The following is a 23,968-nucleotide window of genomic DNA, read 5'->3' on the forward strand; positions in this document are numbered from 1 at the left end:
ACCAAACGGAGCGTCAAGGATACTGTGGGTTGATGATTGAGAGAGCGTGCAACGAAAAAAGATTGGAATAATAAAGAATAAAACAGAATGGGCGGCCAGAAAGTTGTATAGAAAGGGTCCTCGAGAGCAGAAACGAACACCGTCGATCGTGATGCGGGCCAACGTTGAGGTGCCGGCTCTAAAATGCACCCACATTTGCACTCACACCCCTATTACTAATACGCTGTCTTCAATGAAGTCGTTTTTAAAAACCGACAGGTCACAGGCTCATTTGTAGCGCATATCGTGCCCATGCGGCCTACGGAGATTGGTAGTCTATGCAAAGGCACAGTACAAACGGCGGGGAATGATTGCACGCATAAGCAGTTCAATGGAAACTTGAACGTATTTCGATTATGGTGATGGTGAATACGGATGAAGTGCTCTGTATATAAGTATATGTCCATGAACGTATCTAACCCACGGCTAAATTGACCAACTCGAATCACAATAGCAGCTTGAGGACCAGCAAAATGGGAATCCATCTCTTCTATAGTATTCCAATGGGGGTTGTGATAGTAGTGATAAGTGCAAGGAATGTAAAACCCCAACGTGTTGAAACGCTTCGATTGTAGAATTTCTTTAGAAAACTAGATAACACCCAATCCAAAGAAGAAAAAAAGGAAAGAAAAGAAAAAGAAACATGCATAATTCGTTCATTCATGCGATGTCATATGGTTTGCCTAATGATGAAGAGGTAGGAGGAATATCAGTCGGTTGATCAACCATATAATCGAGAAGAACAACAGTTTTTTGAAATGTTGTACAGTGGGTAATTTCCAAAGCCATCCATCTTGCTTAACCAGTTGTGTCACTGAACTCTACTGACAAGCGTCGTGGGGCTACTCTGGTTGGCAAGCGCCAAAGAATCATCGTCCTCGCCCTGAATCGTTGTTATGGCGTTCAACTCCAGCAGCGCTAGCGGGACAATCGGTGAGTTTATCCTGCGTCACTGGCAATTCTCAGCAGCATTTCCATTCATACCCCCACCGCCATCCGCATTTTCATCGGCCTCTGCTGAACCGTGGAATATTCCCAGTACCGTATCCAGCTTTGTGATCATTTCATCCCATTCCCCCTCTGGTGTACTGAGTGCTGTGACTGCTCCCCCGGCTCCAATGCGCCACACCTCTTCCTTAGTCGCCGGGTTAATCCAGCAATAAGCCGTGCGGATGATGACAGAGAAACATGACCGACCCCCAGCGTCAAAGTAGCCCATGACTCCCGAGTAGATGCCTCGTTTCTCCCCTTCAATCTTCCGTAACAGTTCACACGACCGTTTCTTCGGCGCACCGGTCATGGACCCGGGGGGTAGACATTGCCGAAGAGCGCAGTAATCATGCGGGTTGACCTTTTCTTTTAACTGAATAGAGTCCCGCGTCTTCCCAGCTAGCGGAACAGACTGCGGAATACCTTTAACATGGGTGACCAGCTGGTAGACCCGAGGATGATCTTCCACTTCAAGCAATTTATGAACAGTGACGCCACCAGAGTTGCACACATTGAACAAGTCATGTCGCACCAGGTCTGCAATCATCAAGTTCTCACCCATCTCTTTCGGCGTGTTTAAAATTTCCCTGGCCTTTTCCAACGTCATGTCTTCGCTTTTCTTGACTGTACCCTTCATCGGCTTCATGTCGATTTGGCAATTCCTGTCATATTCAAGAAAGCATTCAGGGCTCCTGCTTATTATTGCGGCATTCCCGATTCTCACGAACGCCCCATAAGCTGCCGGCGTATATTTCCGGAGTCGCTTGTACAAAATCCAGGGGCGGATGTTTTCCTCCAGAAGGGATTGGCACGGGCGAAGAACCACACTCGTTTGATCCGTCAGGCAAAGTTCGTACGACTCGCCGTCACGAATATATTCCTGGCATTTTGCGATTTTCTCCTTGTAGACCTGTTCGTTAGGCTTGATGATTTTAGATCCTCTGACCATTATTTCGCCCAGTTGCTCATCGGAATACTTCATTCGTGGGACGTTGTTGCTATCTCCCGCAATATGATTGGAAGCAGCTGTGAGATTAAAGGCGATATCGTCCCCTGATTTTTTATCCGTGAGTCCAATAAGCCGATTCACGGTAATATCAATCCATTCACCCGGCCGCTCATCAAACTCTCGTATTGACTGAACGTAAATTTTCTGTGTTTCCTGGTCGACCACAATGCTTCGTTCAACCCATAGGAGACCTACGTCCCTGGTGCCGTCGTTGACCGTAGTTATCGGAGTAGCCTCTTTATCCAGGTCCGCAAGGCCCATTTCGTAAGAGAGATAGCCCATAAAACCGCCCCAGAAAGGTAGAGAACTGCATCCTGTCAGAACTTTCTTTTTAGAGAGGATGCGAGTCAAAAGTTCCCAAACATGGGAATGTTCATGGCAGTATTCCTTGCTTGACATTGAACCGCATAGGCGAGAGATAGTGCTTTTCCGTGTGGAAAGCGAGTACTCGAGTGTCCATGAGCCAGGGCCGAGAACGGAAATAATGTTGTATCTCGCGTTTGAATCTAGAACGACACATGGTGATTTTGGGATATCGACAACTTCGCATATTTCCTCTATTGTCAGGGAGCCACGGTCGAGAGTTCGATATGATGACGTGCTTATCGACGAACTGCACCACTCGAGGATCTCATCACCGGTCTCGAGAAGTACATCGCTTACAGCTAGAGGGTCATGAATTTCCACCAACCCCCTGTTGATCCTGCGAAACTGGCGGTTATGCTCAAGCACAAACGTCCACCAGTTCTTGATCATCTTACGAGAGGCTGGATCAGACTTGCACGATTCAGGGTGGAACTGAACACCCCAGAAAGGCTTGTTGCGATGGCGCACAGCCATCGCGTTGGCTTCACCAGGCGTCGCACTATCACGGAACCACGCGAGAGGTATCAGATCTGGACATTTTGTACTTGCAACCCAACATAGCTCACTGTCAGCGACATCCCCGGACGCTTCCACCTCATGCCCCAAATCCACTTGCAATGAGTGATATAGTGTAACCTCAAAACTCGCCGGCAAGCTATCAAAGATATCCGTTCCGGAATGCGTAAACGAAACCACTTTACCATGACGGGGTTCGGGGAGCTTGCGGATGGATGCACCAAATTTCACGCAGAGACTTTGAAATCCAAGACAGACACCGAAAACAGGAATATTATCCAGCTCCCATATGTCACTCATAATGCCCACATCCTTCGGATTTGTTGCAGTTCCCGGCCCGGGGCTAGCGACAATCGCATCGAATCCGCTAAGAAAGGCTTCCTTGTCCACTGGCCAGCTGCTATCGATCTTCACAATCGTAACCACAACATCTAACGTGCATTCGATCAAATCAACGATATTACCAGTAAACGAGTCGTATGCATCAATATATAAAATATGCCCCGCACTTTTCATTCTGGAACGGCTACACGTCATGGCTTCGGATTAAGAGGGGGTTACAGGGGAAACATGCGATGGCAAAATGATAGTGAGTGAGATTAGTCAAATGCAAAGATTACAACCGCCCAAAAAAGTCCAATTCGCAACATACCCTGTCTCCCTCCAGCCAGAGTGAGAGAACAAGACCAATTGTATCCTTGATATGGGTAAAAGCTCGTTTGCCTCTGGTCCAGGAGCTGACCGTTCTAGATTCGAAACATCTGAGACCCTAGTATATGCTCGGATAGCCAGTTGCTCAAAATGGAGTGGACAGTTCGCAATATAAATTGAAAACGCACAGAGAGTGGCTCCCTGGTCGGATGAGCTCGAGCAGTGCAATGAGAAAATTTAAAAATAGTTGATTTGAAGAAAGCGCTGGCCCAACTCCTGTCAAAAAAAAAAAAAAAAAAAAAAAAAAAAAAAAAAAATTAAAAAATTAAAAAAAAAAGGGTTGCATCACTGCTGATGCCACGTGACCACCCCTATTTGAAGCAGTGGTACCGGTTCATAGTTACAATGAACCAATCCTTCCATCGCGAGAAATATCAAGAAAGGCGCTGAATCTGGGAGAAAAAAGTTGGAAACTCAAATTGCCTCCCCGCCGCAAGGCATGGATAGAGTTTAAACCCTGTCCTAGTTTTTTTCGTTTTTTTCCCTTGCTAACCACGTGCAATAACTAAGGTGTCTGAACAGGCAAAAGAAAACAGCGTGGACTCTGGGATGGATTATATATTCAACGAAGCTGGTGTGGTCTTTTATTTCGTTTTGACTTGGGGATTTAAGTAACGGGGAGCAGGCAGTTTCGGCCAAAATTTATAGTTTTCCACAGCCAAAAGTGCTGAAGGGCCTAGTCTTTCCTCTACCATTAACACAAGTCCTATACATTCATGCTACCATGCATTCCAGAAAAGAGCCATCATTTGTAACTCCACGGTGTCCAACGCCTTTACATGTGTCTATACATATCTAGATGCATTGACTGATGCCTGATTGTAATGGGCCGCGACAAATATCTAATCTATAACAATGACAACGAGAAGGGAAATAAATGAAAGCAACCGAAATTATCATTTGCCGGTAGCAGCGGGAGAAGAGACGCCTGGGGGTACCGCCGCAGAAGTCGAGGACGCCGTGTACTCCACTATTTTCCTAGCAACCCTGGGGAAATACTGCCCCACGAAACTCTCGCTGATAACCAGTTACGAGTTAGCAAGAGAGCTATACATTTTTATCTCATACACAGCAAAGTCGATCTGAAGTCACAAATGGAAAGCGGGAGAGAGGAAATAAATAGATGAACTTACGTATAAAAACTATGATCTGAGCTATGGTCCTCAACCAAATTATGAGCCAGCTCATGACAAAAAATTACCCACCAGTACACCAACGGCTCATCGCGACACCCCGGCCCTCCACTCGACATCCGCAGCTGATGCAGCAACTGGAAATAGTGGTAGTTGCAAAAAATGCTGCCCTGGCTGTTAAACGCAATCGTCTGGCCAGCCGGATCGTAAAATATGTTGACACTGTCTAGCCGGAGTGAAAACACGCTAGCGCAATCTATCAAGATCGAGGAGAAGGCGTTAAGGCCGTTCGAATTCGCAGCTAGGAACGTAGAGCGATCGTCGACTGTTTTCGCCACGAATATCCGGATGTTAGAGGTAGAATCGGCCGCAAATACAAGGTCGTGGCTGGGTCTCTCGTCGCAGTATGATTTGGTCTCCACGACTTTATTCTGTTCGCCACGGCTGTAGAGCGTTGTCGATCCGTGCGGTCGATATGCTTGGATGGCAGACATCAGGTTTGATTGGAGTGCATGGGGCGATGTCACTGGTAGTGGATTGGGATTCTTTGTCGAATCTGGTTCGTTAGTAGTGTACGGTGGTGGAGGGGCGTCAGACGAGGAGCTAGGTTGATGTCTTCTGTCGCGGAGACCTTGCATGGCGGATTGCACGGGACTATTTGATCGCGCGAAATCCTCTAATCCGAATCGACGAGTCAGGTCAGAGAAAAGTCCTCTTCCGCTCTTTGGGCGGGTAGGTGTTGCTTCTGAAGATGCTGCGTTATGGCTCGGCTTCCTTTCATGAGGTGGGGACGAACTGGGAAAATCTCCAGGCATCAACTGCTGTTCGTGGTGATCCTGTGACTGTTCAGATTGCTGGCCTTTTCTCCAAGCAACTTCATTTTCTTGGATTTGTTTTAACTCTTCTTCCAACTGCTGCTGCCGTTTGATTTCCTCCATCCGAGCTTCAGCAGCCTTTTGGCGAAGGATACGCTCGACATTATAGCCTCGAGCACGCAGCTCGAGGAGGTCGGTTTTGAGCAACATCTCCAGTGTGAGCGTTAAGTGTAATTTCGGTCTATGGAGAATGAGATGAACAAGTGCCTGACTGACTTGGTATAAATTTGGTCGACCAGAAGCCATCGATAATACCCAGCCGGTCTGGGTTTGCATGACAACAGCGCTCCGTTGTTCAACATGTGAAGCGTGATGTCCCTTAAGGGTCCGTCTCAAGGAGATAGACTGCACAACTTGAACTGAAAGATTTCGCTCCAGCCACTTGGTATCATGTTTGATCATATCGCGGGGCAGGTCGTGGAGAAATAAGCGAGACCGCTCATAAATTTGCTTCTGCAATTTTACTGCAACGCGCTGATCGGGTGCCAGACTGCCACACCGAGCTTGTTCCTCCACAAGCTCGCTCAAGCACGGTGTGCCTAGGGCAACATACAGATGTTCAAGCAGCTCCTCTTGCGGCGCAGCAAGGATATTTTGCTTAAACAAGCTAAAACTGGAATAGTCATCGATGATAATAGCATCATGAGCTTTTACTAGTTGCCATTCCTTAATGGCTTGCGTATCGTCTTCATAAGTTTCATCGTCAATATCTATTAATTTTTCGTCCGGTTTGCGAGAAGCAGTCGGTTTGGAAGGCAATTCTCTGCTCGCGAGTAGAAATGGTGCTTTTTTCATCTCCCTGAACAAATCTCTGTTCTTCTTTAACAATGGAATGCTTTCGGCGAGACTCCGCAAGAGATTCAAATATTTTTCAGGGGTTTGAAGCTTTGCAGATATCATAGCGGGTTCCTTGACCAACATGCTCGCAACTTCAGTCTTGGTCGGTTCCCGCTTGGAGCCACACGCAAGGAGAAACAGATTCGCTTCTTGTCCAAAGTCAACAAAATCAAATATGTTTCCGTAGTCTTCGCTTTCGCCGAGATAACAATCTCGTGGTGCAATATGAGTGACTGGTGAAGACTTGTCCTTCGGGAACAAGTTAGAATTGGACGTCTTTCGGATTACAGGGACTATGTGTGCTTGACCAATACGCTCTGATCGAGGTGAATTGATCTCTCCTAGACGTTTGGCGAAATATTCAAACAAAATTCTGGCCTCCTTTTTCGAGGGAGGAGGGTTACTAACAAGAATATCAATACAGGCACTGAGCGACGGATGCTGGCTAACACCAAATTTTGAGGCATGGGGCCAAAGATCTCTTCTTAGGAGATCAAATCCGAATAGCGTAGCTCCTTCATCGGTGAAACAATGCTTCGGTGTGCTGAGTTTGTTTTGTCCTTCAATTGGAAGATATGGCATGTTAACCGTGGATGCATCAAAATTGACATATCCATTGGAAATATGGTGGGTTATATAATACGCCATCGCCTTATCTCGGAGTTTGGCTTTGTCTGCCGTGGCTGCCCAAGCCATAAGTTGTAGTACCTCTTGAGCTGCTGGAAAGCTCTTGAGTCCCAGCAGCGACAAAAACCGCCCCTCGGGGCTACTTGGTGAATACTTTCCCGGCCAATAAAGTATCGGCAATTCAAGAGCCCTCAATGACTCATCGGGCACATAAAGCTCGCAAACTTTATACCGTTTACCATCCGAGTTAAGACTTTCATTGGCTACAGCAGTGCATATTTTTGCTTGTTTCAGTTTTTGAATATCTTCTGGTGGAATATCGTCTCGAACGGAAGTCAGGTATTTGATCAAATCTACATGACTCCACATCTTGAGGGTTGGGGTTTTCTCGTCGGTCGATTTATCATCCTTGTTCAGTAGTCTTTCAAAAATCACGTTGAGTTCAACGGTCTTCCGAACACCTAGAGCGCCGAGGAATTTCTCCTTGACGTTGTTTAGCCCTGTTACGACAGGTAAATCGTCAAATAGTCTTACAGACGGGAAATATGCTTCAGGTGGCCGTTTCATCCCAGACTTGGTGGGGATGATTGTAGTATTTCGCAGAAGACCAGTGAGAGTACCCTTTGTGGATATATCTAAGCTATCCCATTGTTTAGATAGCACAGGGAGCACCTGGGTAGCAAATGAGGCGGCCTGCGTAATATCTTGGTCTGGACGAAGCAAGCCCCTATTTTTCGCATTTTCTACCAGCCATGTAATCCAAGTAGAAATCTGCAGTTCTTTCCATTGCAAGGCCTCCAGAGAATGCCTTGGCAAATTTTTCGTATATTTGAAAGGCATGACGGACGGTGGCATTGGCAATTCGGCAGGAATTTTATTCGGATTCACGAAACTATTCACATCACTGAGAACAATAACATGGGAGGAAACGCCGCCAGGAGATTCGTCATTTGCGACTGCCACTCGTAGTAATGATCGAACAGTCGAAATGTCAATGTCACGGGTGGAAGCTTTTTTGGTCACCCAAGACAGGAATTCTTCCAATTGTTTTGAGGTCAGAGGACGAGACTCCAACTCTTTGATAATATCTGAGACGTTAATGTCGGTGACAAGGCCGAAATCCGCCAAGCGCTTCACAAAATCCTTTGCTCCTGTCATAAGCTCGTCTGGTATTACCGGTATGGAACCCATGAAGCTGAGATCCTTGTGTGCAATTCGCACTTGGTGACACGGAAGGATCCCAGAAGTAGATAATACCTCAATCGTTGCATTTTTGCTACAGGTCCAGAATGAATCTTCGATTACCTGGCCAACCTTCGATGTTGGAGTTGATTCACGGAAGACAAACTGGTTGAAAGTATGCACTGCCTCCGGTAATAGATGGGTTATGTCCTCCATCCGAATGTTCGACCGACCAAGCTGGTTTACTCTAGACTGAATCCGGTTATTGAGAGACGACATCTCAGCGGAGAAGGCGATCCTGCAAACAATTCCTGCAGCTCTCAATAATTCTAGGTTCCAAGTGCGAACCCACCAGGCATTGAGATCAATGCTTTCTCTCTCCACTGTCGGGATTATTGACGGTGCAGAGATATGTGCATTTAAGCCTGTAGTCTGGTGCGTGGGGAAGCCAATAAATATTCTACCAGACCTTGAAGGCAGGACGGAGGCAAAGATATCTGCATTCCTTGAGCTGTTGTTTTCTCCAGGTTCCCGGGAGCTATACGATGTCGTTAAAATTGCAAGCGTCGTCATCTTAGGTGGGGGTTTTTTTGTCGCACGCTCAAGCTCACGAGCAAACGACGAAACGATGGAGGTGTTGATAGTGGCAGTGTTGATGTGAAGGAATACAGATGATGTTCTCGTGGAGATAAGGTCTTCCTGAGCTTCTTGATTGCTCGCCCTCCCTGGGTTGAAGGTTTTGGCAGAGTGGCCAGTCGAGGAAGAGCCAGTCAGGCGGGAGAAAAAGGATTTCAAAGACGATGTAGGGTCATAATGTCTGGAGCTGTCGAATCGAGACGTGTTGTTTGGGGCTTTCCACGACACTGCTTCCATCCATGTTGCATCCATCTGAGCAACTTCCTGTATCACGCCGGATACTGTCATATGACCCTCACCAGTTTTGGTCTCAACATCTCTGGGTATTTTGATTTTAACACTTGGGGCAACTTTTTTAGAAAGATGCAGCAGTTTCCAGCCATCAAGCCAAAGCTCCACAGACTTCAGCCCAACAAATGTTAGGGCACTGGCGAGAAACTGGCATAAAGGCAAAAGAGCTGGGACTGGAGATGTAGTATTTCTATAATCCAAAACGAAGTTCGTATTTGGGTTTGAATCTGATTCCCCTAATTTTAGCCGACGGGTGAACAGGGCATTCTCCTTCCAATAAAATGCGATAGCCTCCGAGCCCGAGGATACGAATGGCTCTTCGCAATCAGAAAATACACTGTAAAATCCGACTCCAAACGCCCCAATCTTGGTTTCGTCCGGATTCCCCTCGGCGATCCGCTTAAGCCGAGCCCAGTCGTTTGGGGAGAAGGGAGTTCCATTGTTGGTAAGTATCAAACGTTTGAGGGTGTGGTGAGATATGACATGTTTTAGAGAAGCCGACGGATCAGCCTCAGTAGGGGCTGGGACACTTGTTGAAGGGATGGTCTCGAACTTGATAGTAACGCTTGAGGCGCAGGCGTCAGCTGCGTTTTGGAGTAGTTCTCGAAGGACGGTCCTGGAGGAACAGAATCAGTCAGCATGTTGCATGAGGAAAGCAAGGTTACGCGGAGAGGTTAAACGCTCTGCATACCATTCACCAGAGTATCGAGCCAACACCTTATCTATGAGTGCGCGGGTGTTCACAGTTACTGCTTCCTCGTCGTTCCCGGAGCCCAAAGTCCGCGCCTTCAAGGCATTGAAATCGATATCTGACATGATGACAAAAGCGAGTGCACGATCAGAGTGTAAGAGTGGAGCGAGAGTTTAAGAATAAACCTTGTATTAAAGGACTCCAAACAGCTAAGATTAACTGTGTACTTTCATTTGAGTTGCAAAATAACGGCGAGTATAAGCTCCAATATCATGCAAGGGGTTCAAGGCCGCCTTACGAAAATGACGTTGATGGATTTTGTTGACTGAATTGCCAGAAGCCAGAGGGGCAAACTAAGGGCGAAAGATGTGAATAAAGGAACTCCGGTATGGCCCTGGCGCCCCAACTAGCGTATTATTCCAAAGACACGAGCCTCCCTGCCCCGAAAGTTGTTGTTTGATGAAGCAAATCCGAAAGCAACGGAACTGCCCCAAGCCTGCGGAGTTGGTCTGCGGAGGAAGCTGTATTTCACGTGACAAAGCGCAAGAGCCGCTTCGCCGCGAAAGAAATAACGTTTACAGGGACACTACGCAGTATACATGCTATAGGAACAGAAGGCACCTCATGTATTTGGGCATCCCGTTGGTTGCCTATAGCTATTCACTCGGCGACCATTGGACTCTCGGCGCGCTATCTGCCACCTGCAAATTGTCCCCGTACACCATCTATGACTTCTAGCTCCTGTTTGTTGCGTCCATCTCAGGGAGCGGTCTTGTGCGCATCACGGACTGCCTCCTCTGTCCCTTATTCCAGATGTCAGCATGGCAGTTGACCCCCTTTCTCCTGTCGCGCCGGCGCGTTTACGAGCTCTACTGCTACCAGTGGGAAATATCAAGCGATCCCGCTTTTTAAACCTTGTCAAGCGGCTTCAGGATCAAAATGTCGTTCGGTTGGGGGATGTTAGCCCTGATTGCCGCCCCAATAGAAGTATGCGCAGTGGTTTGACCTCTATTTTATGTCTGTAAATTGTTGGCCCTGCTCTTACAAGATCTCTAATCGCTGGCTGTAAATCCAGATGCGTTCTCACCAATGGCCTTTCCGACGGGCATGATAGTTTACGACCTTTCCATATCTGTTCCTCCAATTTCCCACCTAGACCTATATCCATTCGAAATATTCCGAGAACCCCTTGTTATAATAGCTATTGCGGACGGAACGGAGTTACCTGGCCCGCCCGAAGGGACGGGAATATACTCACAAACTCAGTCGAATGGAACCAAGCCGTGTAATTATCCCACCGTAGAGGGGCTCCAGCTATTCCAACAAGAGCTAAATACACTCAAGGACAGCTATCCTAAATCACTAGTTCAACAGCTACTAGTATTCGACTATGCTACCGTGTCGAAGCTTGTTACAGGTCCTGACACGGTGATATGGGTTCCCCGCCCTGAAGCCGCTCGATCAACAACGGTGAAGACAGTGATGTGTGATATCACTTCGCGACTACTCGGGGAACTATCCGGACTTGCGGAAAGGATTCAAGAATGGCCAACAGTTGAATCCCCAAAGGCCTCATCTTGGGGTCCACGACGAACGCCCGAAGTCCGTCCACTAGTGTCTGAGAAGTTACAACATAGAATGACTATGCCTGCGCAATTGCCAGGGGCTAACGGAACTTTCATCGATGCCTCTGATGCCAATTTCCAGCCGGCGGAGCATGATTCCCCAACAACTTTTGATGAAATCACCCGATCCATTCAAGTTTCCAACCGTGTGACATCCTCCATTAAAGCGTCTTCGAAACCAGGTTCAAAGGAACATAGCCGTGAACGAATGTCAGCACAAGGACTTGGGTTTGTAGCTGCAAGTGAGAGAAGCAAAAGTCGAGTTAAAGGCCGTTTGAACATAGTCATGGGCACCTTGTTTCTTCAAGCTGGTCGGTGGCCCGATTCACTCAAGGAACTGGCTGAGGGCGCGACAATAGCGCGGGCAAACAGCGATTATATTTGGCATGCAAAAGCTCTGGAGTCAATTCTACAATGTCTACTAATGTTAGGGTGGGCTGGGATGGACTTTAGGGTATGATTTTACAAACGCCGTTACGCCGTAGAAAAATCCTGGTTAGAAATAACCGCAAACTAACAGTGGTCCCATCTTTTCAGATTCCACAAATTTGCTATCCAACAGCAGATAAATTTTCAAAATCTGTTTCCCAAACACCATCTCTGAGCCACACTGAACTGTATAGTATTGGGCAATCGAATCCCGAAAACCGCAGAGTTTCACTTCAGAACCTAGCAAATCTCCTTCCCGATCTCGCAAACAATATTCTGAATCTTTACACTCGAGCAGCAAATATTACAGATGAGCCAGTCCCACAACTTGTATTTTCAGAAACCGTGATTCGACTTGCACGTATTCTCGCCACTGTTTATATTCGCGATGGTTCTCTTGATGATAGCGCACTGGGAAATATCGTCATGAATGACTCGTTGAAGTTTGTCCGTTCCCAAGAACGCCCTCGAGGTACCGTGTCACTCCGCAAGTCAGATATAGCTAGCTTCTTGTTCCGTGCTTTACCGGCTTCGCTAGGTACCGATGTTCCAATTACTGATTCCACTCCGATTTTGGTTGGTATGGCGTCCGTACTCTCCTCACTTGGTTTAGATCGGAAAAATGCGTATGTGTTGCAACTTTTATTTTCTATCTTAATTCCAGGGTTGATCCAGGCACGGAAAATTGGCGCTGCTGAAGTTGGAATCCATCCCGCTGCGGGCTTATCCGCTCTCAACTATTCAGCTTTTGAAATGAATGCCTTGGATGCTGGCCCGGGAAATATGGAAGACAGCATCAGGATTTTGCTGGCTTTGGTGGGTAAGATCTACGGCGTCCCGGGAATAATGATTTGCACCGACAATCGACGAGATCTTTCCAGGCATATCTCAACTGCGAAAAGTGAAACTGTACCTGAATATGACTCCGTTGATTCAATAGTTGACAGAGCATTTCGTCATTCGGTAATGAATGGGTTTGGGGACCACACATTGAAAGTCGAAATTCTTAAGGCCTGCATTAATCTTTGCGAAGCACTGCCTGACTTCCAAGGTGTCCTGCAATTTACAGTTGACCTTCTTCAAACAGTCAAAGGCACTCTCATGCTTCTTCCAGACAGCTATCTCGGACTACCTGTCATACCCTTACAGGAGCAGGTACACTTGTTTAACAACGTGAAACGAACCGTTGCGGCTGCAAAGAAGCTTGGCGATTCTAATCTAGAGGCTGAATATTGGGATGACTTCATGGTGCGAGGTGTGGAACTTGTCAATTCCTCTGACTTCAAATCGCCCGTCAGACGGTCAAGAACGGACTTCGGGTTTGCCACTGTCGAGGAGCGCCTGGAGAAAAAGAATCCGTTTATATACAGCACTTTCTCCAAGGCTACCACAAAACGCTCGGAAGATCTCTTGATTGCTGAGGAACCTGCTACCTTCAAGGTCACTCTTCAAAACCCTTTCGAGTTCGATGTGGAAATCGAGAGTTTGCGGATAGATGGGACTGGCGTTCCATTCGAAGCAGCAGCCACCCATGGACTATGGCTTGCACCATTCACTACTCAGGAATATTACATCTCTGGCGTTGCAGCAACCGAAGGTACTCTGGAAATAAGGGGATGTACAGTCAAGGTCAAATTTTGCCGTGAAAGAATATTTCCTATCTTCAAAAACTTCTGGAAGCCGCAGAAGGAACAGAAAATAAAACGAACAGGACTGGCCGCAAAGGAACCTTTCTCAGAACGTCCCTTGTCTTGGAGCTCAAATGCATCACGTAGTAGATTAGGGGCAAGCAGGCAAGGTCCAGAACCGGATATCGTGCTTATTAAAGTTATCCAAAAGCAGCCAACAGTCATCATCTACTCAACATCGCTCTCGCAATCGGCTATCATGTTGCTGGAAGGAGAAACACGATCATTCGATATTACGCTTCAGAACATTTCGACCTGCCCGTTGGATTTCATTTCATTTAGCTTTGAGGACTCTTCAACACCCCAACTCCAATCAGCTCTTAACAATAAAGAAAACCTGCCCACCGATATATACGAATTAGAGTTACGGCTCTCTACAAACCCAGCCATGACATGGCGGCGTGACAAGCTCCACGATTATGAGCTCTCGATCGCTCCGGGAGAAACTGCAACTTTCACGATTGACATATATGGAAAGCCAGGCCTTGATAACGCCATACTCAAGATTGACTATGCGAACGTTTGTACCTCGTTAGCAGATCTCCCGGAAACATTTTACTGCAGACAGATTTCCTTACCATTAACTGTCACCGTTAATGCAGGCGTTGACGTCACAAGATGCGATGTGCTACCATTTACCAGTGATTTTGCATGGGATAATAATAAGCTGCAGCAAAGCGAAGATCCACGCACATCACTTGGCGACAAGGAGGCCATTAAATCAATGGAGTCCTCGTCAACACCACGATCCATCACCCAATTTCGAGAAGCACAATTTTCACAGACATTCTCCCGCATTGGGCTCAGTTCCTTCGGATTCGGCCATTGCTTGTTACTTCTTGATTTGCGCAACGCCTGGCCCAATCCTCTAACAGTCTCGCTATTTGTAAACGAAAATATTTCGGACGGTGCGAAAAGTCCTGATGACAAACTGAAACACAATCCTGTTGGCATCCACGAGATCTTCGACGAACTTCAGCCAGGCCATATCTCCCGGTTTCTACTGGTCGTTCCCCGTGTCTACCTAGAGAACGCGCAAAAACCCATCCCATCATTAAACGTCAGCAACAAGCGTCAATTTGTAATCAGTGCAAATAAACTCGATTACGAGGCAGAGTCTTCCGCGAGGGAATGCTTTTGGTTTCGAGAGGAACTTCTCAAGCACCTGCGCGGGTCGTGGAAAGACGTGGCGACTGGTCGTGGGGGGGTCATTGACCTGCGAGCCATCCGACTGAACGCACGGATGGTTGACGCTCTCCGAATTGATGATGCTGACGTCACTTTTTCTTTGCGACCGTACACAGGAGACAGCAGTAACGATAAGACAATCGAAAACGGCATCGATAGCGTCTCCCAAACCGGCCACTCCAAATTCACTGTGAAAACAAACACCTTCCTCACACTCTCGGCCACAATTATAAACCGTTCGTCCAAACCAATTCACCCGCTCCTCCGCCTCCAGCCTAGCCTGCGACATACCCCACATGCCATCGCTCTCGATCTCTCCAAACGGCTCGCGTGGTCTGGGATGCTACAGCGCGCCCTGCCCATTCTCGAACCTCACCAAACCACAGAGGTAACTCTGGGTGTTACGGCTTTGTGTCATGGAGAGTATGAAATCGGTGCAAGCGTTGAGGAAATCCGACGCTTGAATCCCTCTCCACCAGAGGTCGCTCTGGGCCAAGGAGCTACGGAAGAGTTGAAGGATTCCGCTGCCACTGCGCCAGATCCATATTTCGATAATTTCTTTATTGCAAATACCCCGAAGCGCAGACGAATATGGCATTCGCGGGTGCCATGTGTGATATCCGCTCGCGATTGAACATAATATGTATGTTTTGGCGGATCGATTTTTGGCTATTACTTTGCAGGTCACTTAATCCTTCCTGGCCGACTTGTTGTATTGTTTTCCAAGCCCATACTGTATACACTGCGTTGATTTATTCGCCTCGCCCCTCAGATCTAGCGATCCATTTTACATATTTCTGAACCCAAGCCTATGCTCCTGGCACCCTACACATATAACCTGAGCATCACCTTGTTCTTTTGTTGGTTCTTTTCTTCTCTTTTTTTTGGCCTACCTGATCTGATTTATGTGTGCGTAGAAATGTATATTCGAACACTCCCGGTTCATGGTAGTGGGTGTAAATGCCAGCGGGTTACGAACTTCAGGACGGGGGTGAATACGACGAGCCCGTTACATCGTTTTATTTTCCTTTATTAGAATACTAATTATTTCGAAATTTCTAACTCTCCCTCCAAGCTATTCATATCCAAATACATCCATCCAACAAACTTCCGCCCCGTTCCAGCCGCCGTGTCTGCTGCATGCATAAATCCCGAATACGAACAGAATTTGACTTTCGCAAAATGCCGAGGTTCATTTTTTCAACTCTTGCCCGAATAAATACAACGACAAAAAAATGCAGTAACATCCCATTCGTGTTGCTTGTGGCTGCAGACATCAAAGTCACCCGCCAGCTTGCCGCCGCCAGAGCTGCCTCCGATTTGCTGCTGGAGCAGTCTAGTCTGTCTCTGCTAGCCCAAGCCCGACCAGCTATCCTGAGCAACAATGGAACCATGGAACCATGGCGCTATCTAAAAATTTCAAGTTCCCAAGATTGCTTTCCGAGCTGGTCGGCGTAAGATGCCGACTTCCTTCGTTTTAAGCTCTATAAAATGGCTTGTCTTTTCTTGTTCCTGTCGTTTCCCCTTCGAAATTTAATGTAATACAATACGAATGTCGTGATATAATAATACTCCACGAGCATCCCACTGCCTCCGCGTGCGTTATATCCAGCGGAAGCAGGATCACCAAGTACCTACGCTTTCGCCCAGTATCTATCTCTTCTTTGCCAATGGGCTATCTCTCCTCCCTTCTACCCAGCGGAAAGGTTTCCTTCCACTATGCGCCAAACGTTCTCCAGCTAGCACTTAAACGCTCAGCATCCCTTGCCACCTCATCCACCTCACCCATTCAACAAGACACAAAAGAAGTCACACAAGATGAAAAAGACCAAGACCAACCCTACATCTCCCTCGCAGAACTTTGCGAAACCTCCACCCCTAAGAAATGCCAGTTAAACCCACTCCTCTTCAACGGTCACCTCCAAACAGCTTACACAGCCGTTAAAAGTGACGACATCCCCGTTTACTACAAACGTTGGACCTTCCAGTCCAACAGTGCAGCTTACAGGGGCACCTTCGATGTCGACTTCGTCGTCCCGCCCTATGAAATCTCGCTAACCGAAGATACGAACCGTGGCACCCAGGAGACGATAAGTAAGTCACCCAAGAATGCCGCTCCGCCTCCCCATCTCCTCCCGCCCCGCACCACCTTCTTCACAGAAGAGGAGTTCGCCTCGCTCCCCTCCACCACAGACACAACTCCTATGCTGGTGGTCTTGCACGGCTTATCCGGCGGTTCGCATGAGATCTACCTCCGCCATGTGATTGCGCCGCTGTTCGAGGCTGGGTGGGCAGCATGCGTGCTGAATTTCCGCGGGTGCGCCAAGTCGCGCATTACGAGTCCGATTCTCTACAATGCGCGCGCGACGTGGGATGTGCGGCAGCTTGTGGGGTGGGTGAAAGAGGCGTTTCCGCAAAGGAGGCTGTTTGGGATTGGGTTTTCGTTGGGGGCTAATGTTTTGACGAATGTAGGTTTTCTTTCGTTTTCTCCTCTTTTATTGATGCTAACTTCGTTTTTCTCCTCCAGTATCTCGGTGAAGAGGGCGCATCCTGCCCTCTCTCAGCCGCCGTCATCTGCTCCAATCCCTGGAATCTAGAAGTCAGCTCAAAAGCGCTGAAGCGAACATGGATGGGAATGGAAGTGTACTCCAAGACTATGGGCAGTAATATGAAAAACCTGTTTGAACAGTAAGCTTTATGGCATTTGGAGCTTACGTGGAGCTCCTCTCGTGAGGTGAGAAAGAATGTACAAAAGCTAACGATTGAAACTCAAATTTTAACATATAGGCATGTCGACGAAATCTCCAAACATCCGGCTGTCAACGTTGAGCGAGTTCGAAATATTAAATATCTTCATGAATTTGATAGGTGCGTGTGCATTTACTTATTTCCATCGCGGGACTCGTCAAATACTATATATCCCTATCTCCCATGGACAGTGCAATAGGCAATGGATAGAAGAAAGTCACTATTTGGTTTTTGCCAAAAACTAAATATATCTCAAACAGAGAACTCCAAGGACCCGTATGGGGTTACCCTACAGAAACCGCTTATTATCGTGACGCCTCCTCCATCGACTCTATATTCTCCATAAAGGTTCCATTCTTCGCCATCCAGGCAGAGGATGACCCTGTATGTATACTTATCCATATATATCCGGTATGGCTCATTTTCTAACATGTGAGCCCCACAGATCGCTGTTGGTGAAGCGTTACCATATGAGGAGATCAAGCAGACACCGTATGGCGTCATGTGCACGACGTCCTGGGGCGGACATTTATCTTGGTTCGAATATGGGAGCACCAGGTGGTTTACGAAGCCGGTATGTCCAAACAAACATCACAACGTATTCCATACTTACATAGAACCAAATATGACAGATAACAACCTTTCTGACCAAAATGGCAACTGAAATCGACCTCGATGCACCCTACAATATTGAACGTGCTGATGCCCAAGAGATAAATCGAAAGACTCAGCAGCAAGACACTTATGTTGACCCTTTGCCGAAATTCTTTGCCATGCGTCGGAAGATGGACTTGCCGATCGTGCATTTCATGGGGGTGCGGAAGAGTATGGGGGCCGAAAGGGATGATTAACTGGCGCTATGTTTTGGATTTGCTGCCTTGCGAATAGGTAATCTGTATTATATGATGACTGATATTTTCCCCTCAATATTCTAGATTTAAGACATATATTTTGATAATAGAGTAGAATTGAAGCGCGTGATTAACTCCATGCCACTGCTGTACATACGCAAGTACCTAAGTCAATCAAAATTAAGAAAGCAAAAGAAAAGAAATGGTATCATGGTTAGCATCATCCCTTCCAGTAAATAAGATACTTTTCCGTGGACTCCATTATCAACCTATCCCACAACATATAGTTCAGTAGCTCCTTTTATGTGAACGACACCCGCTTCCGATTGGGCTTCGACCTCGATGTTTTCGAGGATGAGAACTCTTTAGCTTCTCCTGATGACGAATTTTTCCCATCGCCTTTACCCTCACCAGAATCAGGTCGCCTTTTCTTGCGAAGAGAATCTTTCACTTTTTCCTATTTGGTAACGACCGTTAGAATTAAAATAAATGCAGATGTAAATATGGTGAAAGCATAACACTAGAAGAAAATGAATACATAAATCATGCGAAGTTAACATACCAACTTCTCCTTCTTCGCCATCTGCCTAGCTTCTGCTTCCTTCCTCCTCGCTTCACGGATCTCTTCCATCTGCCTCGCCTTCATCATCTTCGACTCAATCTGGCCTTCTTTCTCTGCATTCACTATGGCTAGGATAGTCATCATACTTTCCTATAGTATAACGACGGAGAAAAAAGGGGGGGATACACCCTCCATCAGCCCACTTATCCGCCAACAGGATTCAATTCCCATTCCCTTCTTAACACAAATTCACTCAATCCCGATTAAAACATACCTGATCATCCACAAACACTTTCCCCTTCTTCATCCCCTTAGGCTTCGTCACACCTACAGGCGTAATCATATTCAGCTGCGGCAGATCCAGCTCCTTCTCGGTGTATATGCGCTTCTTCCTCTTTTTTAGATTCTCCGGGGCGGTGCGAGGTTTGGCCTTTACTTCTTTAGGCAGGGGACGGCGGATGGAAGATTTTGGCTTTGGCTTAGAGACGCGGGAGCTAGAAGCGAGGGGTTTGGATTTGGATTTGGAGGAAGAGGACGACTTGTTTGAGGGCTTGGAGGAGGACTTGGATGAGGAGCCTCTGTTTGGCGCCATCGTGAAAAGAGTAGCACGGGTTTTGTACTTAACTGTTGGTGGAATATGCGAATTTTGTACAGCAGAGGGTTGGTGGACGGGTCCGGAGTCAAGAAGTGTTAGGGAGCGGCATGGAACTCCGGATATCGCATTTAGTACATTTATTACTATGTTCTCGAAAACAACTCGTCCCGCATTTTGAGTCGTGGTTCATAGAAGCTGCAAAAAATTCATGGCAATATTTATCTTGAAAGCGGTGAGTCTCCTAAGTTAGTAGCGTCACGGCATCTCAATGAAGAGAACCGAGCTCCATGTAACAGTTGAACGCACTCACCACATCTATCGCGCCCGCGATTCACGTCCGGTTCCTTACACATACCGTCCACGATGGTACTCAATCCCACTTATCTAGCGCAGCGGACGCGATCCTGTATGTTTTAATTCCATCCCGAGATCATCTTCCACAGCGCACATCCCCACACCCATCCTTGTTACTGATCTATAGTCCGGCTGATGAGAGAAACCAGCTATCAACTGGCAAGATGCGAGACGGAGAGTTTTGAAATCATATCGAGAGTGGTTACGAGCGGTTAGTGCAAGTTTTTTCTTTTCTTCGTGGACGATCGACGAGCAGGTCTAATCGTCATGAGGCGTCCGCCCCGGATATTCGAATTGCACAAGTCTCCTCTTCGAGACAACTCCTATTTCGAGCTGATTGAAGTATGCAATGTGTCATGGAAATGGCTGACCTAACTTTATTCTTTTAATTCTAGTCGCCTGAGATCCAAAACATGTATTCCCTCAATCTCCCCGTCTCTGCTATCCGCACAAAGATCCGCCAGGAGTTTGAACGTCATCGATACGTGAACCAATTACCAGTTGTGGATGTATTGGTAGCCAAGAGCAATTCTGAGTACCAGGTATGATGAATGGCGTTTCCGCACCTTAGTAAAGGAATCTGGACGAAATTTCCTATCTAGTCTTGGTTGACCTCGCTGGAAGGCGGCAATATTTGCCTCATACCCTGCGTATCTCTTGAATTATATAAGAATAGCTAATGGCCGAATCCCGTTTATGGGATAACACAATTCAAATAGGAAACACTCAACTATTGGAAGCAACTCTCACATGTGATGAAATACTTCCGCGTCGAAGAAGGCCCCACTGTAAAGCTGCCGAAGAACTTTATGTCTGGCTTCCTGGAGGTGAGTTTTGTTGAGGAAGTGATGCGATACTGCTCTGGGCGAGGCTTCTAATGTGATAAATATCCTAGGGCCGTAATTAACTGGTTATTTTTCATTTTTTATTTTTTATTTTTTATTTTTATTTTTTTGCTTCGTCGGCTTACTTCTGTTGCTGGGAATGCTAAATATAACTAGTGGTTGTATAGATTACTTAATTTAGCAAAATGGATTTTTTTTTCGACTCCACTTGAATAAGCACCCTTGTAGTGCGTGTTTTATTCTTGGCCCTGGTCAAAGCTGGTGGACTTGCTGGAGGGTGGCCTACAAAGGGCCCAAAAACCTTTTTTACCAGAATGAACGAAACTGTTGAACCCATCCAAAATCGATTATTAAATAAGAAATAAGGAATGAATAAGACAAATGACCAAAAAAAAAGCATATATAGGAAAATCAACAAAAATCGATAAAGTGATAAGCAAAACTCCACACGCCACTGCGTTCTATAAGGTTTGCCTTCCTCCTTTTTTCCATATTGACCCATGATGTTTAACATAACGGAAAATATACAATCGAGAGCAATAAAAAAAAACAAAACAATTATGTTTTGGAACAAAATAATTATAGTAATGCACAATTCACTATTTTAAATCATTGGCTCTGAATCTCCCCAAAAGCGTTCTTTGCCTCGATAAAAGTTTCCGTTACCGTGTCACACAGATTCATGAGGTCATCAAGTCCTTTTTCTAGGACAGAAAAGACGTTTGTAGTGTCTATTTATATATTCGTTAGTCATTTAATCCGCGAGAATGACGCCCGTGTATTGCAGATGCGTCCATGCGCATGGTAAAAGGAAATAGAACATAAGAAAGGAAGCAGAGGTCCATATACACATACCAAATGTCTGAATGCGCAAGTTCATTTTAGCTTCTGACGGATGTGGCATTGTGTATCCGCAGAATTCGACTTCGGGACTGCAGAATGAGTGAGATTAGAAGCTTGAGTTGGTGGCTGCTCTATAATAAGCTATGTGCGAATCCAATGGGCTCGCTCCACTGATTACTTGTGGCCACGAGACGCCAAAAATTAAGCAGAGGTAAAACGGATAACATCTATGGCTCATGGTTTGAAACACACCGCGTAGGGAATGGAAATGATCTCAATGATTCCCGCGTGCCTGGAATGATCCTGTGATTCTAGATGGTAGAAGTTTTGTTTTTGGATACTCACTTTTTCATGATCACATATCTTAGTGCGTTACCAAGTGTATGGTCTTCTTTATCGAACTGAAACGATGCGGCTGTCTCTTCGGCCCCAGGTAACTAAAAGTAATATTAGCAGGAGCTCAAAAAAAGAAAAGAAGCACAAGGCGCCATTGGATGAGAATATGAAGTATCAAAACAAGGCAAATTAAACGTAATAATATATATATATATATATATCTACTTGAGAGGGGGAAATAATAGTCGTCAAAGACTCAGAGTTCAAATATAGGACAGGCTTAGTAGCACATTGGGAATAACCAAACCCAACCAAATATCAAACTAGGGGAGATAACAAACCATCACTTACAATGCTAATTCGCAGTCCATCAAGTTCAATCATATCATCCTCGTCCTCCATTTGCTCTTGCTCTTGAGATTGTGGCGCAACGTCCGGCATAGGTTCATCTTGGGAGTGGGCAGAAGCCGGCATTTTAATGATTGAATCTTGGCTATACGGACGTTGGATATATCGGGTTTATAGAAATTTCAACAGGTCGAGGAATGCTTGCGAAATGCCTTTCTCTCTTGTGTCTGAGTCGTTCCTCTACTAGTAGGACAACCACATATGCCCTCCAGGGTATTCTGTCCCAAAAGCCTTCGTGGACAGCCCCTCCCGCCAGCAATGTTGACTCCTCGGGCTAGGATAGATTTTGGTATAATGCCGCCGCGTTTTTTCCGTTATGAAGTAGAATCAAAATCCAGAAATTTTAGAGGCTCGGGTTGGAGATAATTTAAAGTTCGTAACTGATCCTGTTTCGGACTAGTGTCATGATATCCGTCTGGTCGGATGATGTCATAATTAGAGAAGAGAATAAAAGTCAATTCGCAATATAAAAATTACAGACATCGACATGGAAAGTGTGAGGGCTTTTCTCGATGATGAGGAAGAAATATACTGTGCTATACGCCTTCAGCACGGCTCATTCTACAAGCCGCATTCAAGCAACAAACGAATTCTATTCGCCTACAAGACAGTGTCCAAACTAACGGCTCCGAAGCCTGCAAATTCCACACTTTTCAAATACATCCAAGGCGCATGCCATAAGGAGAGGTGATGTAGTGCGTGGAACTCACTCACAATAAACCAACAATACCACTGACGAAGACATATACCGAGACCGAGGCTCCTTCCAAGGCATGGATAATATAACACACACCCGAGGTGGACGCTAGTGTGTAACACGCTTGACATGAAGAGCGCGTGAAATGGGTATAGTCGAAGAAGCTAGGGGTTCGAGAAATGAAAAAGAAATAGACATAGACATTGAAATAATAAATACATATCGAATTTCCATTCGCCTTTTATCCCTTTAATCCCCGTTTCCCTGCAATCCTTGTCACATGCTGTGGAAACGGGGGGAGAGCTGTTAGAACTCCCTGCTAGAGTTAAGGCAAAAAGTTATTAAAATAGATGGGGATTCTTGCCCGTAGTTTTGATTTTTGGAATTGTAGTGCAGGGAAAGCCAGCAAGTCGTGCATACTGGATATAATATATTCCACAGTAACTGACGCTTCGAATTCATAAACCGTTGCTTCAGTGGAGCCTCACCTAAGCTTGCGTGACTTGGCTTAAAGTGGGAGTGTTGGGAGCGGGGTCCTAATGAGAGCGAACATAATGGATTTCCGCACTCGAACCACACGTCATGGACGATGGCTGATGCGCAACTAGGATTCCGGTATTCAACGACGCTAAATCTGTTAAACAAACGTAACGGCAACAATCAAGCCATTGGCTCGATCAAGGACATCTCTCATGGATTTGCTAACAGGGACCGTGTGCGTTGCTAAGTGGCTGCTGAGGTTATCAAGTGTGCGACGTTAACTAATGCCTGCCAAGGGGCTTTCGATAACTTTCGACCGTATAATGTCAAACCAGAATAGAGACGCTTGAATCCTTCCCGGGTTGAGTGGGCTTAGCACATCCGAAATGACATCCTCTCTGTTGGTCTATCAGTCT

At 46.3% G+C, this 23,968-nt stretch overlaps 9 protein-coding genes across 9 annotated transcripts; 5 read left to right on the plus strand and 4 right to left on the minus strand.

The window, feature by feature from the left end:
- Nucleotides 1-87: 87 nt before the first annotated feature.
- HCAG_08219 (predicted protein) lies at nt 88-535 on the plus strand (the record flags this gene model as incomplete). The annotated part of the gene is made up of 3 exons (XM_001537060.1): nt 88-105; nt 259-384; nt 494-535. 3 exons carry the CDS (start codon nt 88-90, stop codon nt 533-535), a joined length of 186 nt encoding a protein of 61 aa, XP_001537110.1.
- Nucleotides 536-850: 315 nt separating this feature from the next.
- HCAG_08220 (conserved hypothetical protein) lies at nt 851-3,457 on the minus strand (the record flags this gene model as incomplete). The annotated part of the gene is made up of 3 exons (XM_001537061.1): nt 851-957; nt 1,024-2,934; nt 2,971-3,457. 3 exons carry the CDS (start codon nt 3,455-3,457, stop codon nt 851-853), a joined length of 2,505 nt encoding a protein of 834 aa, XP_001537111.1.
- A 1,070-nt stretch (nt 3,458-4,527) lies between these two features.
- HCAG_08221 (conserved hypothetical protein) lies at nt 4,528-10,028 on the minus strand (the record flags this gene model as incomplete). Its single annotated transcript, XM_001537062.1, has 3 exons — nt 4,528-4,648; nt 4,837-9,828; nt 9,904-10,028. The coding sequence occupies 3 exons, from the start codon at nt 10,026-10,028 to the stop codon at nt 4,528-4,530; spliced, it is 5,238 nt and encodes a 1,745-aa protein (XP_001537112.1).
- Nucleotides 10,029-10,992: 964 nt separating this feature from the next.
- HCAG_08222 (hypothetical protein) lies at nt 10,993-15,467 on the plus strand (the record flags this gene model as incomplete). Its single annotated transcript, XM_001537063.1, has 2 exons — nt 10,993-11,982; nt 12,066-15,467. The coding sequence occupies 2 exons, from the start codon at nt 10,993-10,995 to the stop codon at nt 15,465-15,467; spliced, it is 4,392 nt and encodes a 1,463-aa protein (XP_001537113.1).
- Nucleotides 15,468-16,503: 1,036 nt separating this feature from the next.
- HCAG_08223 (conserved hypothetical protein) lies at nt 16,504-18,432 on the plus strand (the record flags this gene model as incomplete). Its single annotated transcript, XM_001537064.1, has 6 exons — nt 16,504-17,301; nt 17,361-17,521; nt 17,621-17,701; nt 17,842-17,965; nt 18,027-18,155; nt 18,214-18,432. The coding sequence occupies 6 exons, from the start codon at nt 16,504-16,506 to the stop codon at nt 18,430-18,432; spliced, it is 1,512 nt and encodes a 503-aa protein (XP_001537114.1).
- Nucleotides 18,433-18,733: 301 nt separating this feature from the next.
- On the minus strand, nt 18,734-19,586 carry HCAG_08224 (66S preribosome component LOC1; the record flags this gene model as incomplete). The annotated part of the gene is made up of 3 exons (XM_001537065.1): nt 18,734-18,889; nt 18,995-19,093; nt 19,269-19,586. The coding sequence occupies 3 exons, from the start codon at nt 19,584-19,586 to the stop codon at nt 18,734-18,736; spliced, it is 573 nt and encodes a 190-aa protein (XP_001537115.1).
- Nucleotides 19,587-20,210: 624 nt separating this feature from the next.
- On the plus strand, nt 20,211-20,964 carry HCAG_08225 (predicted protein; the record flags this gene model as incomplete). The annotated part of the gene is made up of 4 exons (XM_001537066.1): nt 20,211-20,285; nt 20,339-20,485; nt 20,663-20,770; nt 20,956-20,964. The coding sequence occupies 4 exons, from the start codon at nt 20,211-20,213 to the stop codon at nt 20,962-20,964; spliced, it is 339 nt and encodes a 112-aa protein (XP_001537116.1).
- A 433-nt stretch (nt 20,965-21,397) lies between these two features.
- On the minus strand, nt 21,398-22,441 carry HCAG_08226 (predicted protein; the record flags this gene model as incomplete). Its single annotated transcript, XM_001537067.1, has 4 exons — nt 21,398-21,519; nt 21,644-21,720; nt 21,977-22,068; nt 22,319-22,441. The coding sequence occupies 4 exons, from the start codon at nt 22,439-22,441 to the stop codon at nt 21,398-21,400; spliced, it is 414 nt and encodes a 137-aa protein (XP_001537117.1).
- Nucleotides 22,442-22,862: 421 nt separating this feature from the next.
- Nucleotides 22,863-23,066, plus strand: HCAG_08227 (predicted protein; the record flags this gene model as incomplete). Its single annotated transcript, XM_001537068.1, has 2 exons — nt 22,863-22,871; nt 22,926-23,066. The coding sequence occupies 2 exons, from the start codon at nt 22,863-22,865 to the stop codon at nt 23,064-23,066; spliced, it is 150 nt and encodes a 49-aa protein (XP_001537118.1).
- Nucleotides 23,067-23,968: the final 902 nt, after the last annotated feature.

Source organism: Histoplasma capsulatum, genomic scaffold (assembly GCF_000149585.1).
Source record: "Histoplasma capsulatum NAm1 scaffold_10 genomic scaffold, whole genome shotgun sequence".
In the NCBI taxonomy this organism is placed as follows: domain Eukaryota; kingdom Fungi; phylum Ascomycota; class Eurotiomycetes; order Onygenales; family Ajellomycetaceae; genus Histoplasma; species Histoplasma mississippiense.